The sequence below is a fragment of the Nanorana parkeri genome, unplaced genomic scaffold (genome assembly GCF_000935625.1).
Source record: "Nanorana parkeri isolate BGI_ZX_2015 unplaced genomic scaffold, ASM93562v1 scaffold263, whole genome shotgun sequence".
Classification (NCBI taxonomy): Eukaryota; Metazoa; Chordata; class Amphibia; order Anura; family Dicroglossidae; genus Nanorana; species Nanorana parkeri.
The window spans coordinates 223,276-238,912 of record NW_017306531.1 but is presented as its reverse complement, the minus strand read 5'-3'; the positions used below and the strand labels follow the sequence as shown (position 1 = coordinate 238,912).

Here is a 15,637-nt window from a genome sequence, read left to right as displayed (position 1 = left end):
AAATAACTATTCTAGCATTTATATATTTGTTTGGCCACATGGAAAATAGCTTGTTTTTGTTTGACTGCTGTCAGTACATGGACATATATTCATAACCTGTAAACCTTCATTCGTGTTATCTGATATGGTCATCATTTTCTACTTGTCTGTTTTGAAGTGTTGAATCTTCATTCATAGAAAATAAATATGGGTAACTTTGCTGTTCCCTTTGTCTTTGTCTCCAATCACATCTGCTTGTACTGTGCATTGAGAATGGCAACACTTCATATATTACACTAACATATCATTACTGCATGTTTATAATTGTATTAGATGCTTGAGATAAATTGTAAAGACAGTCCATTACTTCCTATTACATTTGCCTTTTGTTAATTAATTCACAATCATTTTATTGTAATGAAAATAATAACTGCAGAATAATTTTATTGCCAAATTAAAAACTTACACATTTTAATTCAATTGTATTCATTTAAAAATAATAAAAATACATGTGTAGATACAACTATCATAAGTATAGTACCTGGATCTTTCTTCATATCAGCTTCTTGCCATTTCCCTTTGGACTGGGAGATTTGAGCCGATTCACAGACATCAGTTGTAATTCTTAGTGTGTGGCCCTGGCAGCTCAACATAAGTCAATGATTGAGTCGAGTTTTGTCGATGGAGCCGGGCTGAAAATGTTGATTTGCTGCAGTTCATGTATTCTGACAGCAGTGGGTATCGGCTGTCAGAATATAATAGCCGCAGTGGGAGATTTGTCCATCCATGCTGTTTAGTGTGGATTAAGAAGTCGGATTTTTTTCTATCCGTCTAGATCTAGTAGTGTAAGACGAAGTTAAGGAAAATATGCTTGTTCCATTGGGGGCAGGATAGTAAACATTTGCCATTAGCTGTATAGATCAGGGTGATTGGATACTTTGCAATCCAGTGACTCGTTTTTCCCTCGTGTGACCTGTAGATAAAAATATTCCTGTCCATGATTGCCAGCCTATAGTTCCGCATAATCGGTCTCAAATAGCAATCCTTCTGATCCATTATCTGGTATCTGTGGCTTTGCACTGGGCATCAGTCTTATTATGTCTAAGTGCTTACAAATCTGTGAGAGTTCATAGGTGTTTCTTCTACTACTGGAGCATTTTCTGCTGTAGACCTAGAGTCTGTGTAATGGGGACTGTTTACGTTAATCACATCATGTGGCAGAGGGGCAGGACTGAGCGGTTTAGTATTTAGCTTGTGTTGTATTTAATAAGCCTGCGTTAAAATTCCAGACATCTTTGTCAGTTCACATGTATGAACTGACATCCAGCAAATGTGCTGTAAAAATAAATCAGGTCGTAGTGGAGATGTGCTGTTATCAAATGGAATGTTTATATATCTTTGTGTCTGCAGGTGTACGATGCTATATTGTTCATTAGGCCAATATAGAACAAGTTCTTTTTTATCTTTAAATGCAGTACATGCCAGTCATGCATAGTACCTGTGGTCAAAAACGAAAATAAGTATACATTTCTATATAGAATTTCCATATATATCTATCCCACTCCTAATAACCATATAGATCTAGAAGTTTGTAAAGGTATTTGTTGAAGATGTCCATAGCATGCACTGACACAATTTCACTCAGCCCTGTGAATATGCACTTCTGAACTATAACTCAGGTCTGAACAATGTAACATTATCAATGCGCGATGTGATATGGGTCTTGAGAAATCGAGATTGCATCACACAAAGCAGCAGGGAAAGCCATTCAAAGCACACTGAGAATCCAGGAAGGTGTTGAAAGTGATGGGCAGACAGAATGCAGCACTCACTACATAAAAGGGATTTGGTTGCATTAATAAAAATAACTCTAGTATGTATTCCTATTACAATGCTGATGTTATAACAGGATAGTATATACTGTTGCTCCTTTAAATGTAGCAATTGCATAGCAAAAGCACACTTAAAGGATAATTAAACCCTCAATGGTTTTTGCATATATCTACTGCTAGCAAGCAGTAGATATATGCAAACTTTTTTTTTAAAAAGTTACGAAAAAGGTTAAAACTCACCTGTCTCTGCGCCGCGCGCTCCTGTCTGAAGATCTGAAAAATCTTGGGTGGCCGCAAAGGATGATGGGGCGGGCGCATGCGCATGCGAGACACAAGGTAAATCAATGCAAGCAGCGTACACGCGCACAGACTCCTTGGGACACAGAAGACACAGCAGTCATCGCTGGATCAGAGACTGGAACCAGGGACTTCAGAAAACTACAGGAAAGAAGAAGATGACCGGATCATGAGACATCATTTAGGGTAAGTCTATACACTAGAATGGGGGCAATATCCTTTAAAGCGACACAAAACTGCCCTTTCAGTGCTCTCTTTATAGTCATTAACCTATGCCCACTTTCCTTTCTATTTTAAAATGTGAACTTTACCTTTTTTTTCTTTTGAAAAAGTGCTGGGCGCACTCCCGCCGCTCCTCCATTGCTCTGTAATGTCTGCTGCCGATAAGTAAGCCTTGTGACGGCTCACATAGTATGCAAAGCAAAAAAAAGAGAGAAAGCAGGCAGTAAAAGAAATATAGCTCACCTCACACTTCAAAAGAGCCACCAAGGCCAACAGGGCCACCCATGGAATGAATTTCAGCCAAATCAGCAGTGGGATCATGCCTGCACCCTAAAACACCTCACGGAGACGGCACACACATAAACAAAAGTGCTTGATTAAGTGACGTTTCATATTTATACACCAATCCTATTTTGGGAAAACAGCAGTCTTACAAGATTGTTTAACCCCTCTGATTGATATTTCCCCCAAAAGAATTGGCCAAGAGTGGCTTTACGGCATTATTTGACTGTAGGCATTCAAACATTTAACTTCATAGATAAACTATAATACTTTGGTGCCATTTAAGTCTGATGTTTTGTATTTATATCAAAACTTTATTTTATAATTCAAAATTGATTCAGGACGAACCCTGGACAATGGCATCACAAAGTAATATGGGTTTTCTAGAAAGGGGGCACAGCACAGACTCTCTCTGTGATTGAAACTCTGCAAGCCTCATCTAAACAGAGGGCTCAGGGAAGGGTAGAAGAAAAGCAGCTAATCTGACCCATTGAACATGTAAAGGAAACATTTATTTGAAAGTGTTCCTTTTTAGTTTTGGATAAAGTGGGGAAGGGTTAGAACTAGGAATGCAACAAAATTTCAGCCACCGAAACATATCGGCAGAAAATGGCTCTTTTGGCAAAATGCCGAAAGTGTCATCTTTCGGCCGAAATAGCGGTGCATCCTTGGTTTCTCTACTCCCGGCTGGGCACTGCTCTGTGTCCTTTCTGACACAGTACAGTGCCCATTGGGGAGGAGAGAAACTGTCACAGGAGGCCGAGCAGTGCGGGGGTGGAGAGCAATATGAGCAGCTGGCGTCTCTCCTCCAACAACGCTCAGCCTTCTGTGACAGATTAGGAGAGCGGTGTGGGAGCGGAGACAGCTGTTAGTGTTATCACAGGAGGCTGAGCTCTCCTCCCGTACTGCCCCGCTCAGCCTCCTGTGAGAGATCAGGAGAGCGACATTGTGGGGGCGGAGTCAGCTGTCACAGGAGGCCGGGCCGGCGGTGCATGGGAGGTGTCAGCTGTCAGAGAAGATCAAACTCTCCTCCCCACATGGCTCCTTCAACATCCTGTGACAATGAGTCAGTATAGAGAGCGGGTACGAGCACTCAGCAATCATTGATCTCAGTGTTTGTAAATAATTGAGGACATAGTATGTTTACTGTGTCCCCAATTATGAATAAATGGGAAGTGATCTACATCACCTCCTGTTCATTCATGATTGTGGACATGGTAAACATACTATCTCCACAAATTATGAATGAACAGGCCCACTCAATTTAGAGGCTTCCTGTTCATTTATAACAGGGCCTGCAGAAAAAGAGATTGTTCTCAATCTCTTTTTCTATTTTAAAAAGGGAATGTCAGGGGTCTGTTTAGACCTGCTCATATTTCCCCAAAGCCCCCAACAGTAAAGTAAAAAAATTAAAATATTTTATATAAATAAATAAAAATAAAATATTTGAAAAAATTTGAAAAGGTTAGACTCATAATGTTTCGGTTTCAGCCTGACATTTATTTTTAGTTTCGATTTTGAAAAAGTTCAGTTCTTATTAGAACCCCTGTGATGTTACTTTTTTTCTGTCTATGTCCTGCTGAAAAGGTTTCCCTTCACTTCCTGTCCCAGAAACACAACCAGAATTAAGGGGAAATCCCCTCAAAAGGACCAGGACATATGTTCCCATTGGAAAATTTCCCCTCACCTCTTGCTCTCGTGACAACACTAAACATTTTGTCTTTCCCCTTACTTTCTGTCTCTGTGACAATGGTAATCAGGACAAATAGAGACCTCCCCAGTGTAGACATGGAATTAGAAACTTTACAACTCTTCCCTACTCTATCTAAAACCAAAAATTGCCTTTACATATACTTTTAGCTAATATTAAAATCTTAGTGTACTCAGTTGATTGGGAAATAGAGATGGGGTCTGGTTTCAGCCTCCTATAATAGATCAAGTATGAAATAGAGTGTACATTGATAAAAAGAAGCATATCTGATAAGCAAATGACAGACATACAGTATCTTAAATGGGCATTGCTTTATGGTGGCTTTAGACAGACAGACGCCATTTTAAAAAAACGTAAGCGATTTGTCTGTCTTATCACGCTGCGCACCCGCACTTGATGCACTTTGTACGTTACTCACCAGTGAGGTGAAAGGGGCACTGCTTTGACTTCTAAACATCTAAAAGAATCTCTGTCAATGTTAATGAGCTTTTTAACTTGCGTGTGTATTTATTTTCACTCGGCTGTTGACACATATGGTGCCTAGTTATTGTAAGCTAAGGTTGAATAGGCCCAGTGTTGCATGTACGCACCTGTGCAATAGCTGACCGTAAAATTTATAGTGATATATGCAGAAGTTCATAGAAGGAAAAGCTAATAACAGGTCATCATTCTCTTAATATATATCTGCAAATAGATTATCATGCAGTTATTGTCCTTTCCCAACATTGAATACTATTAGCCCTGTATACCATTTCTAGGGATAGGCATTGTCTGCTTGTTCTAAATGTGTCCATAGAAATCTTTTTGAAATAGTGTGTTTATGACATTTTGGAACGCTGCTAAGATTCAATACACATCTGTTTTGCTGACCGTTTATTTATGGTTCACTAAATGTGAAGCTTTATTGAAGGGGTTTCTGCTATAGTCCAGGGTCCAGGCTTTCCATTGACGTAAAACTCAGTCTACTATGGAAGAGAACAACTAACAACAGTCCTGTCATTTCTTTGTACAGATGAGTAATGTGACAACAGAGTACTGCCTTGACGTTATACAGAAGTTTGAAGTTTCAGAGGAAAACAAGGAACAAAACGTATTGGGAATAGAAGGTAAGAGTTTCATATTATTGGTGTGCTCTTAGGAAAGTATCTCAGCTTTTTCTATCAATTTCTGTTTTGTGTATGTTTCAGGACCTTGGCTAGAATAAAGTATGAAACATAAAGCAAGATTTGTATTTTTTAGAGACTTTCCCTTTTGTTGGTATAGTCACAGGTAACAACAAGTTCCAAAACAAAATACTCAAACTGTGGCTTTTAAGGTGTCACAACAGGAGTGAAAAAAATAATACAATTACATTATAGCAAACAAATCACATCTTTATTAAAATCTATTGATAATAGATGATGATAATATCATAATAACATATATGATAAAAGGACATAAAAACACAACCACTAATGCTGAGATGTAAATCAGCACCACTCAGCACCATTTTATTTGATAATTAGGTATTAAGGAACACACAACCCAGACCACACAACCACATTCTGTATGTAAATAATTCAAAATAAATAAAACAAAACTTTCAATGATCAATCTCAATGATCAATCTCCTCATAGGCATATGCCGATCATGTATTATATTTGCAATTAACATCTTTGAATTGTGCTTCAATGTGTAGTGAGTCCAGTCTTCTACGCGTTTCACCAAAGCTTCCTCAGGAAGATAGGAGGCAGTCTTTAATCTTAACATCATAAAATTATAATTACTTCTTAACATCCTAAGTATTAAATGTACAAGTAAACACTCACAGCACACAATAAAGACATAAATGAATGCCCCTTTACAGGATTTTGGTGGTGAATAAGTCCAGATATTTGGGGGACACCCCCCATTCTCACCCAGGAGAGATCGGGGGTAAAGAGCATACAGAGGTAGTGGGACAATAGATGCCCGATAACTATCCATAGATAGCTGTGTCGATTATTACAATGAAGATCTATACCATTAAGGTATTCAAATACCAACATACCAATATATATATAGATATAAATAGGGGGCCCCAGAGACATTTAAATATGTAACAACAAGGTTGGAAGGCTACAGTGGCATTTTGCCAGGCATGAAACAAAATAACAACTGTAGTGTATACGTGTTGTCATTTAGATACCTTGGTGCCTATAGGCAACACTATATTCTCTCTTAAGTAGTTGTAGCATTATTAACAATGGGTTTGTGCTAACAGTTTCATAGAAAGACAACTCCTTCACTTGCCCCTGCAACCTCTGTTTTTTTACTTTCATTGCTCTTCCCCAGAATTTCATTACTTTGCTTCTGTGTCCAAGGACAGTACTATACCTGACACAGCCAACATTGGAAACCAGTAGGTTTCCAAAGCAGGCTCTGATACTTAAAGAAAATCAAGCTGCTTTGATGATTATTGCTAACATTAAGGTTATTAGCAGCTGGCTGGAGGAATTACGGGGAGGACCCCTAAAGGGGTGTCTCCTGAAAAGGGTTTGTCATTAGCCACTTGACACATACATGTTAGACATATACTGTAGTAGGTCCACTATAACATAGGTCCACATAACATACACTATATTACCAAAAGTATTGGGGCACCCCTTCAAATCATTGGGTTCAGGTGTTCTGTGAAATTCCTTGCTACAAAATATTCCACGGTCAACGGATAGTAGTATTATAACAAAGTGGAAACAACTGGGAACAACAGCAACTCAGCCATGAAGCGGTAGGCCATTTAAAACAAAAGAGCGGGGCCAGCGCATGCTGAAGTGCACAGGGCGCAGAAGTCGTCAACTATCTGCAGAGTCAATAGCTACAGACCTCCAAACTTCGTGTGGCCTTCAGATTGGCACAACAACAGTGCGTAGAGAGCTTTGCGGAATGGGTTTCCATGGCCAAGCAGCTGCATCCAAGCCTTACATCACCAAGTGCAATACAAAGCGTCGGATGCAGTGGTGTAAAGCATGCTGCCACTGGACTCTAGAGAAGTGGAGAGGTGTTCTCTGGAGTGACAAATTACGCTTCTGTGTCTGGCAATCTGATGGACGTGTCTGGGTTTGGCGGTTGCTAGGAGAACAGTACTTGCCTGACTGCATTGTGCCAAGTGTAAAGTTTGATGGAGGGGGGATTATGGTGCGGGGTTGTTTTTCAGGGGTTGGAGTTGGCCCCTTAGTTCCATTAAAGGAAACTCTTAAGGCACCAGCATACCAAGACATTTTGGACAATTTCATGTTCCCAACTTTGTGGGAACAGTTTAGGGATGGCCCCTTCCTGTTCCAGCATGACTGTGGGCCAGTGCACAAAGCAAGGTCCAAAAAGACATGAATGAGCGAGTTTTGGGTGGAGGAACTTGATTGGCCTGCACAGAGTCCTGACCTCAACCCAATAGAACACTTTTGGGATGAATTAGAGCGGAGACTGCAAGCCTGGCCCTCTCGTCCAACATCAATACCTGACCTCACAAATGTTCTTCTGGAAGAATGGTCAAACATTCCCATAGACATACTCCTAAACCTTGTGGACAGCCTTCCCCCGAAGAATTGAAGCAGTTATAGCTGCAAAGGGTGGGCCAACTCAATATTTAACCCTATGGGCTAAGACTGGGATGCCATTAAAGTTCATGTGCGTGTAAAGGCAGGCGTCCCAATACTTTTGGTAATATAGTGTATGTTAGGCATAGGTCCACTAAAATACAAGTTTCAGTCTTCATTTCATTTGAAGCTATGGTGCCAAAATTGTGGCCTGTGTGATATTAGCAACTTAATTTCTATATTTCTTCTGTGCTTTGTGAACTGCAGTTTAATCTAAAACTGAGACCCCCCCCCCGACAGAAAATGGCTATGACAGGTGGGGGTTTCACTAAGTGTACAAAATTTGGTACCATAAGGCTTTAAGAAATATAAGATGTTGATTGCATAGGTTGTTCTGGATAAAACTGTAGCTGGTCAAAATGTATTCTAATCTATGGTGACTGCAATTGTCATTAAACAATTTTTAATGTTTGATTTTTGTAGATATTTTGGATTTGGCTAGATCCGGCGGTTAAATGTCCAGGTCATGCCTGGTGCTGGTTTATGGTGTGAAAATCATTGCTTTTAGGAAAATGGTGAATAGGATCCTGTGAACTATCAGCCGTTTTCACAACATAACGTTATGATGTGTAAGCTGAAGACACCATGCTACTATTGCTGGGAACTTTGTGCTTTTTCAGATGAAGTTAATGGTGATATTCAAATCTGCTGCCAAGTGTTCTAGAACTTTTTATTAGCTAATGAATTGGAAATGATTGTCTTAGTTTCTTTGAATGCTACAGTAGTTGCGGAAGCCCTAAGGTTGTAAAAACAAGGTCACATATGGTATGTTAATTTTGAAACTAACTTTATTTAACATTCTCCGCTGTATCCATCAGTACAAATATGAAAAATAGGTCAGATATCACAAGCTTCATTCTGCTACTCTGCCGTGTGTCATATTGTTGTATTTTGTTTGGATACATTTGTAATACTTGTGACCAATATGTATTAATATAAACAACACAGATCTCTGTTTATTTACTTACAGTTCTGTGATGTTGTATTCTGATTGCAAATATGAATTTTTGATAGGTCTTACAGTATTTCCATAACTCATGTAACGTTAATGGGCGCTAACAGTGCAGGGTTTGCAATGATACTTTTATTTTGATCTAACCAAAGCCAAATCATAAGTCTAAAGATAAAACTGAACTCCAGGAAAAACATTATATTTTTTACATTTGCTTTATAAATATAAACTAACTATATTAATGCATTTCCCATGTGTGGCTGATGCTGCGTTTAGGACGACTCCTATTTTTATCAAGCCTGTACAGTACTCTAAGTGCTAAACTTCTGGTAGTGAGAATTCCAGAACTGAAGTACAAGTTTGATAGTGGATCACTCACTTTCCACCTCAGTCATTCTTAAAAAGTCTTTCTTATTCCAGATACAAGGTATTCTGTGAATGGACTAGGAGAGATTGTGACATTCATCCTCAACTCCTCCATTCCAATCTAATGCTTGTAATAGAATACAGAACCCGCTCTAATGATAATCAACAAATATATTTGATTAAATACAATAACAAGAATATGGAAGAGCAAGGATGTCGACACTTGAAGGTTACCTAAACGTAACTTGAAGATAAACGCTGCCATAATAACACATAAGATATGGTCACTGAAAATACGCTACACTTGGCTAAACACTAAAACTATGGGATACAGTTCTCCTTTATGACCTCTAAAATATAATCTTAGCTGACATACTTAGTGTTGTGTGACACACTGCAAGGCAATCCATTTTCTTGACACTTGCTGCCTTATTGGACAATTCTACTAAACTTTGTTGGGTGTTTGGACGATTTCTTAAGGGACCGTAATATACAGGGGTACAGGTACTCCTAGAATGAGATCCTAATAGGTTGGACTTGATGGACTAATGTCTTTATTCAACCTCAAATACTATGTAACTATGTAACTATGTGTACATTGTATTATTATTTTTATTAGTTTATTATTTCATTGGTGTTACAGTTAGACATCCATAAACTTCACATTTGTGTATTGTGTCAAGATGAGCATCACTTTCCTATTTACACATTTGTTCATAAAGTGCCTGTCATCGCCTTCCTCCTGCTGTTGTGTATGATTTCAAATTCTCATCATCAGGTGATAGGTTTATAGAAAGTTGTAAGGATTTACCTAAGGACATCTGGGGAAACTGCTGAAGTAGGAAACTTGCAAAGAAAAATATATTGTAAAAGTATTTTTTTTGCCTTTAAGTAAACCTCCACCTAGCCCCCCAGCCCCCTAAACTATCCTAAGATGAAACCCCCTCACCCACTTGCTTACTTTCTATGATAGCTGCAGCCATCCCTGTTGTTTACATCCCAGCTAGCAAAATCTAAAATGGTCCTGCAGGTGCATCCACAATAACGTCCCATAGATTTGAATAGAACATTTCTCTTGCAGTAGGGGTTCTTGCCATTCTAGTAGCACCATAGTAGATTTTTCCAAACCAGGATATAAACAGTGTGAGAGTTTTTCACCATTAGAGGATGTAAGTGGACACCTAGGTGTCTGTTTGTGTGTGGGGTGGGGGTGGTTTCAGTTTTGGATAATTTAAGTATTCAGGGAGGAAGGGAGGGGGCCCTAGGTTCTTAACCTAAAGGTATACTTATCTATTAAAGCTTTCTTCTGGGATGGGGAAATGGGGATGTGACTACTAGTGGAGGTAACTGTGAAGCCATAGTAGGTTTATGTACTATTTAAAGGACTTGGGACCAGTGGAAGGGTGATTTTTTTGGTGGCTTGATTTGATTGTTTTTTCTTAGCTGTCTTGTAACAGTGTTTTTACATTTTTATTATAAGCAAAAGAGGAGTAAAAAGAACCCTCTTCTATCTGACAGGTTTTACCAGCTTCATGAGAAGTCCTGCAGGTGACATATTTAACCCAGTGCATGGTGAAGTTTACCAGGACATGGAGCAGCCACTGTGCCACTACTACATTGCCTCATCACATAATACATACTTGACAGGGGATCAGCTGCTGTCTCAGTCTAAGGTAGACATGTATGCTTGGGTATTACAGGACGGATGTCGGTGCATAGAAGGTATGTTAAAGTTTTAATATTTAAAAAAAAATGTATCAGTCACGGGTATAATTACATTATACATTTCTATCCTCATTTAATGAATTATCTAAAAACTATTAAGGTCTGCTGTTTTGTCTTCCTGTCATGATGTAATAAGACGTTTAGATAAAGGAATTCATCTCTGTGTTTAAACAGGACATTTAGAAATTGTTAAGACATGTAGTGATAGGATTGAGTAACATATAATACAATTAAGTCAAATAAACCTCTCTAATTCACAGCAGTCAGTGAGGCCAATCAATAATTTCAGCGATAAATAAGTATCATATGTGTGATTATGAATGAGTTGCTTAGATTTGCTTATTATAGATTGGGCTTTCTGTCTTACAAGCTGTGTAACATTTTTGAACAATATATTGCAATGTAGCTGTACTCAGCCGCTGCTGAGAATTTTAATGTAATTAAAATATGAGATCTGCACATACAAGCCTAATTCAAAACCATAAGGGTAATACTGTTCAGCTATGCCCAAATCTTCCTTCAGTGTTGATTGCTGTATCTCCTTAGCTCGGGTCAAATAGATGTTCTTTTTTCTGCTTTTACAGATGGAAAAAAAGCTCTGATGCTCTTTTAGTGAGTTCTATTTAGCTGTATGATCCCACTGCATAGTAGTGTACAAGTGGTATACCTTATTGTGCCTTAGAAAAGAGAAAAGCTAAAATACAACCACCAATCAGATTTCAGTTTACTGAAGTAAGGTTACTGAATGAGGAATTCTTACTGGTTTTCATGGGTTGCTATACTAGCTGAACTTAAGACAAATAGTTTAAATCACACATGGTTTGTTTACCTGTCAAAATTTTGTAGAGATGTTCCTATAATTCATGTGCCCTTGCCAGCATAGCCAGGTTGAAAACTTTCTTTTTCTACACTGTATTTAAGCACCACAGCCTGGTCATTGACTTATCACCTAGCTGATTGGACACTGAAGGAACATTACCACCCTGATCACTGTTCTCACTCCTGCTAGCAAGCTCCCAATGTTGAATTTACAGCACTGCAATGCATTATATGCTGACTGGCTCATTTAGAATAGTGTAGACTAAATGAGCTATTTAGAAAATATTTAGATTTACATATTCAAGCCTGCTTAAAAATTGTGTTGTTTCTTCAACAGTTGACTGTTGGGATGGGCCAGACGGAGAGCCAGTAGTACACCATGGGTACACACTCACCTCAAAAATCCCCTTTAAAGATGTAGTTGAGACAATCAACAAATATGCCTTTGTTAAAAATGAGTAAGTTGGTTCTTCATGTTTTGTGCAGCAATCAGTTCTGAGTCTTAACTTCCCCTGGACATTTGTTAGATCTGTACTTTTATCAGCCTTAGGTATATCATTTATGGTATAGACAAATTAATTGTTACTATCATAATTATTTTTATAATTAACAATATATTCCATATCTATTTACAGTAGGGTATACAGTAAAGCTACATTATTAAAATGCAGAAGGTAACAGAAAACAGAATGCATGAGCGTCCTGCTTATTTCCAGCTTCCAATTTTAGGGAACATAGACATGAAAAACTGATATGTATTGGGGCCGATGATCTTTATTCTTCCAACTGTGTAACATGGAACTAAATAGGTGTGATCAAGATGAAATATCTAGGTTCCCATAGATGTTATACCTTCTCTCGTCTGATATTTGCTGTTTCAGCAGGACATTAGATAATTTGCAAAGCAAGCAGTATAGTATGACCACATCCATAATTCTGCTTTAAAGGGAAAAAAATACTCCATGATTATACAGTATAGTCTCTTGTTTTATAAATGTGCTTTGGGAGTCTGAATTAAAGGAAGTCCCATTATTTCAATGAAAGGGAAAAGGTGCTGGGAGGAGGGGAAAGCTTGTCACATGGCTTTGACGGGTCTTCTTCCTATCCCAGGGTGTTCTCTGTAGTGTTATGCAGAGGACACTCCTAAGGACATTCACCTCTCTCTCCACCATTCCCTCATTATATGAATGACATATAAAATGCAGGCACATTGTTAAGTAAATAGTGCAATGCCCTTTTAATATTGGCATCTGCTCATCATTATAAATGGCCCCTATGTATTTCTATGGTGCTCCAAAAGAAAAGTGTATACGTAAGACTGAAAATGTTTAGCTTCTCTCCTCTCATCTCTCTGAGGATAGAGACATTCTTGTCATGCGGCAAGGTGAGATCACTCTGAGTTGTTCAGTTGTTGTTATCTGCTTGCCTCACTTTCCCACAACCATCCATTGCTATTGACAACGATGGGACAATTGTATGTTGTATTTTGTGTGCTGTTTGTCACTGCAGAGCATTATACTCTGGGCCCTATAAAATCAAAACCTAATTTGTTTGCTACTATTTTGTTCTTCTTTACTGTAGGTACCCTGTAGTTCTGTCCATTGAAAACCATTGTAATATTCAGCAACAAAGAAAAATTGCTCAGTACCTCAAAGAAATATTTGGAGATAAACTTGACCTATCTTCCGTACCAGTTGGAGAAAACAAACAGCTTCCAAGCCCTCAGAGCCTAAAGGGCAAGATACTTGTGAAGGTAAACATTAATGTATATTGTGAAAAGCATGCTTCATACTTGCCTGTCAATAGATCCATTTATTAACAGCATATACTGGAAAAGCAAGGTCAGCATGTCTGTAATTCAAAGTATACTGCAGAGTTGGCGTTACATTGAAGACAATAGATATTGTTCCTGGAGAGATACTACAGCAAGAACAGAAAACAGATGTTTTTTTCAGTAGCGATAAATCCATAAACAGTCTGCACAAAAAAGTATTCTGAAGAAAAGAATGACATAGGATAATTTGGGTTTTGATGTTTGGCCTGCAGACAAAGTTGAGATTGCAGGCCAATTAATTCTAAATTAAAATGTATTGTGATGGTGTAATGTTTTAAAAAAAAAATAATTATTTCCTTTACAGTACAGAGCGCATATGGATTGGTAACTTAGCTGTTAATTAATGTTCACATGGGGAAATCAATGGTACATAAAAGCGAAAAAAATAAATCTGTGTTAAATAACATGATTGGCTGGTTCATATAGCGGACCACTAATGATGCGCACACACACATATACAGTATTTTTTTTATTTTTAAATGATTCACACTAATGTTTGCTGATCTAGTTGTAAAATTAAATGGAAATGCTGCTTCCCAGATGTTGGCCAGTCATGTACGACTATCTCAGTTGCTCATGTGCCATATCACTTTCTACTTATCTACAAACTCAGACTCCCTCCCACCATCCTGTGTGTTGTATGGGTGTATTACCTTAATTCAAGAAGACCAGCAACCAAGATGTAGTAATGTCTGAGCTGTATATTATCCTTATTCCTGTCTTAAGAAGACCAGCACTGCATACTGTTGGAGTCCAGGAGCCTAGATGTAGTCATTTCTAGGACCGTTGGACCCAGAGGAGCAGACATTTCCAGTTTGTAGGTTAAATCAGCATGCTCCTGCACTAAAGTCAGCTTATTCCCTCATTACGCTGTTTGACTCTTGAATACTGAGCCTTGCTGTGCACCACCTGCAGTGGTACCAGTTGCAGACTCTGGAAAATCCTGATTTAATACATCAGTAAAATATTTTTAGAGGGACATCTTTTCTAGTTTTGATACAATACAGAAAATACCGTAATCAGCTTCAAATGTCTATTTTTAATGCACAGCATTCCTCATGCAATCATTTTATGCAACCATTTGAAAGCATATGATTTAAACACATCATCATGGCACATTGTACTCTTTTTCCAGGGGAAGAAGTTGCCATATGACCTGGCAGAGGATGTGGAAGAAGGAGAAGTGTCTGATGAAGACAGTGCAGATGAAATTGAAGATGAATGCAAACTAAGCAATTGTTTTGTAAGTCAGATTCTTGTTTGGTAGAAGAATATGGCAGATGATTATCAGACACATATTATGCTGGCACATTCTTATTTGTATTGCTCATTTATTACAGGCATTTATATTGACAATTTACACAGCACTTTACATACTGTACATTGCCCTCAAAGAGCTTACAATCAAAGGTCTCTATCTCACATCTGTATGTACACACATACTAGGTCCAATTTAGACAGGAACCACATAGCCTACCAACATGTCTTTAGAGTGTAAAAGTAAATCAAAATACCTGGAGGAAACCCACAGGAGCACAGTGAGAACCTACAGACTCCATGCATATAGTGTACTGGCTGGCATTTATACTGAGGACCCCAGTGCTGCAAGGCAGAAATCCTAACCACTAAGCTATTATGCTGCCCAACATGAAAAATACTGGTCACCTGTTAAGGTTTTGGTTGGTGGAAAATCAGGGCCAAGAGATGAACCTGGCCAAAGATGTTTGAAATGGATGCATGTCTTGGTCTCTGCATATACCTGGCTCTAGCGTTAAATCAGATAGCCAACCTTCAGATAGACACATCCTTCCTCTAAACACCTTTAAGGCTGCTGAAGTCTGAAAGAACGCAAAGGTATTGCAGTAATAGCCAAATCAGGTTAAAATGGTAAGAATAAGGTGCTGCTCGTCCAGTGCTGTGTTCCTCTGTAGCACATACAGTGAGGGAACTACTGTTGCTAAGTCTTCATTTTGAATTCATAATAACAGTTTAATATATATATA

General features: G+C 38.5%; 1 protein-coding gene across 1 annotated transcript in view; it reads left to right on the top strand.

Annotated features, from left to right (window-relative positions):
• The window catches only part of PLCH1 (phospholipase C eta 1), a 128,392-nt gene that overhangs the window by 47,972 nt on the left and 64,783 nt on the right, over window positions 1-15,637 (top strand). Inside the window, exons 6-10 of the mRNA XM_018557026.1 lie at window positions 5,336-5,429; window positions 10,775-10,978; window positions 12,138-12,258; window positions 13,382-13,553; window positions 14,770-14,877. Coding sequence (XP_018412528.1) covers window positions 5,336-5,429; window positions 10,775-10,978; window positions 12,138-12,258; window positions 13,382-13,553; window positions 14,770-14,877 — 699 coding nt within the window. The remainder of the gene's footprint in view (window positions 1-5,335; window positions 5,430-10,774; window positions 10,979-12,137; window positions 12,259-13,381; window positions 13,554-14,769; window positions 14,878-15,637) is intronic.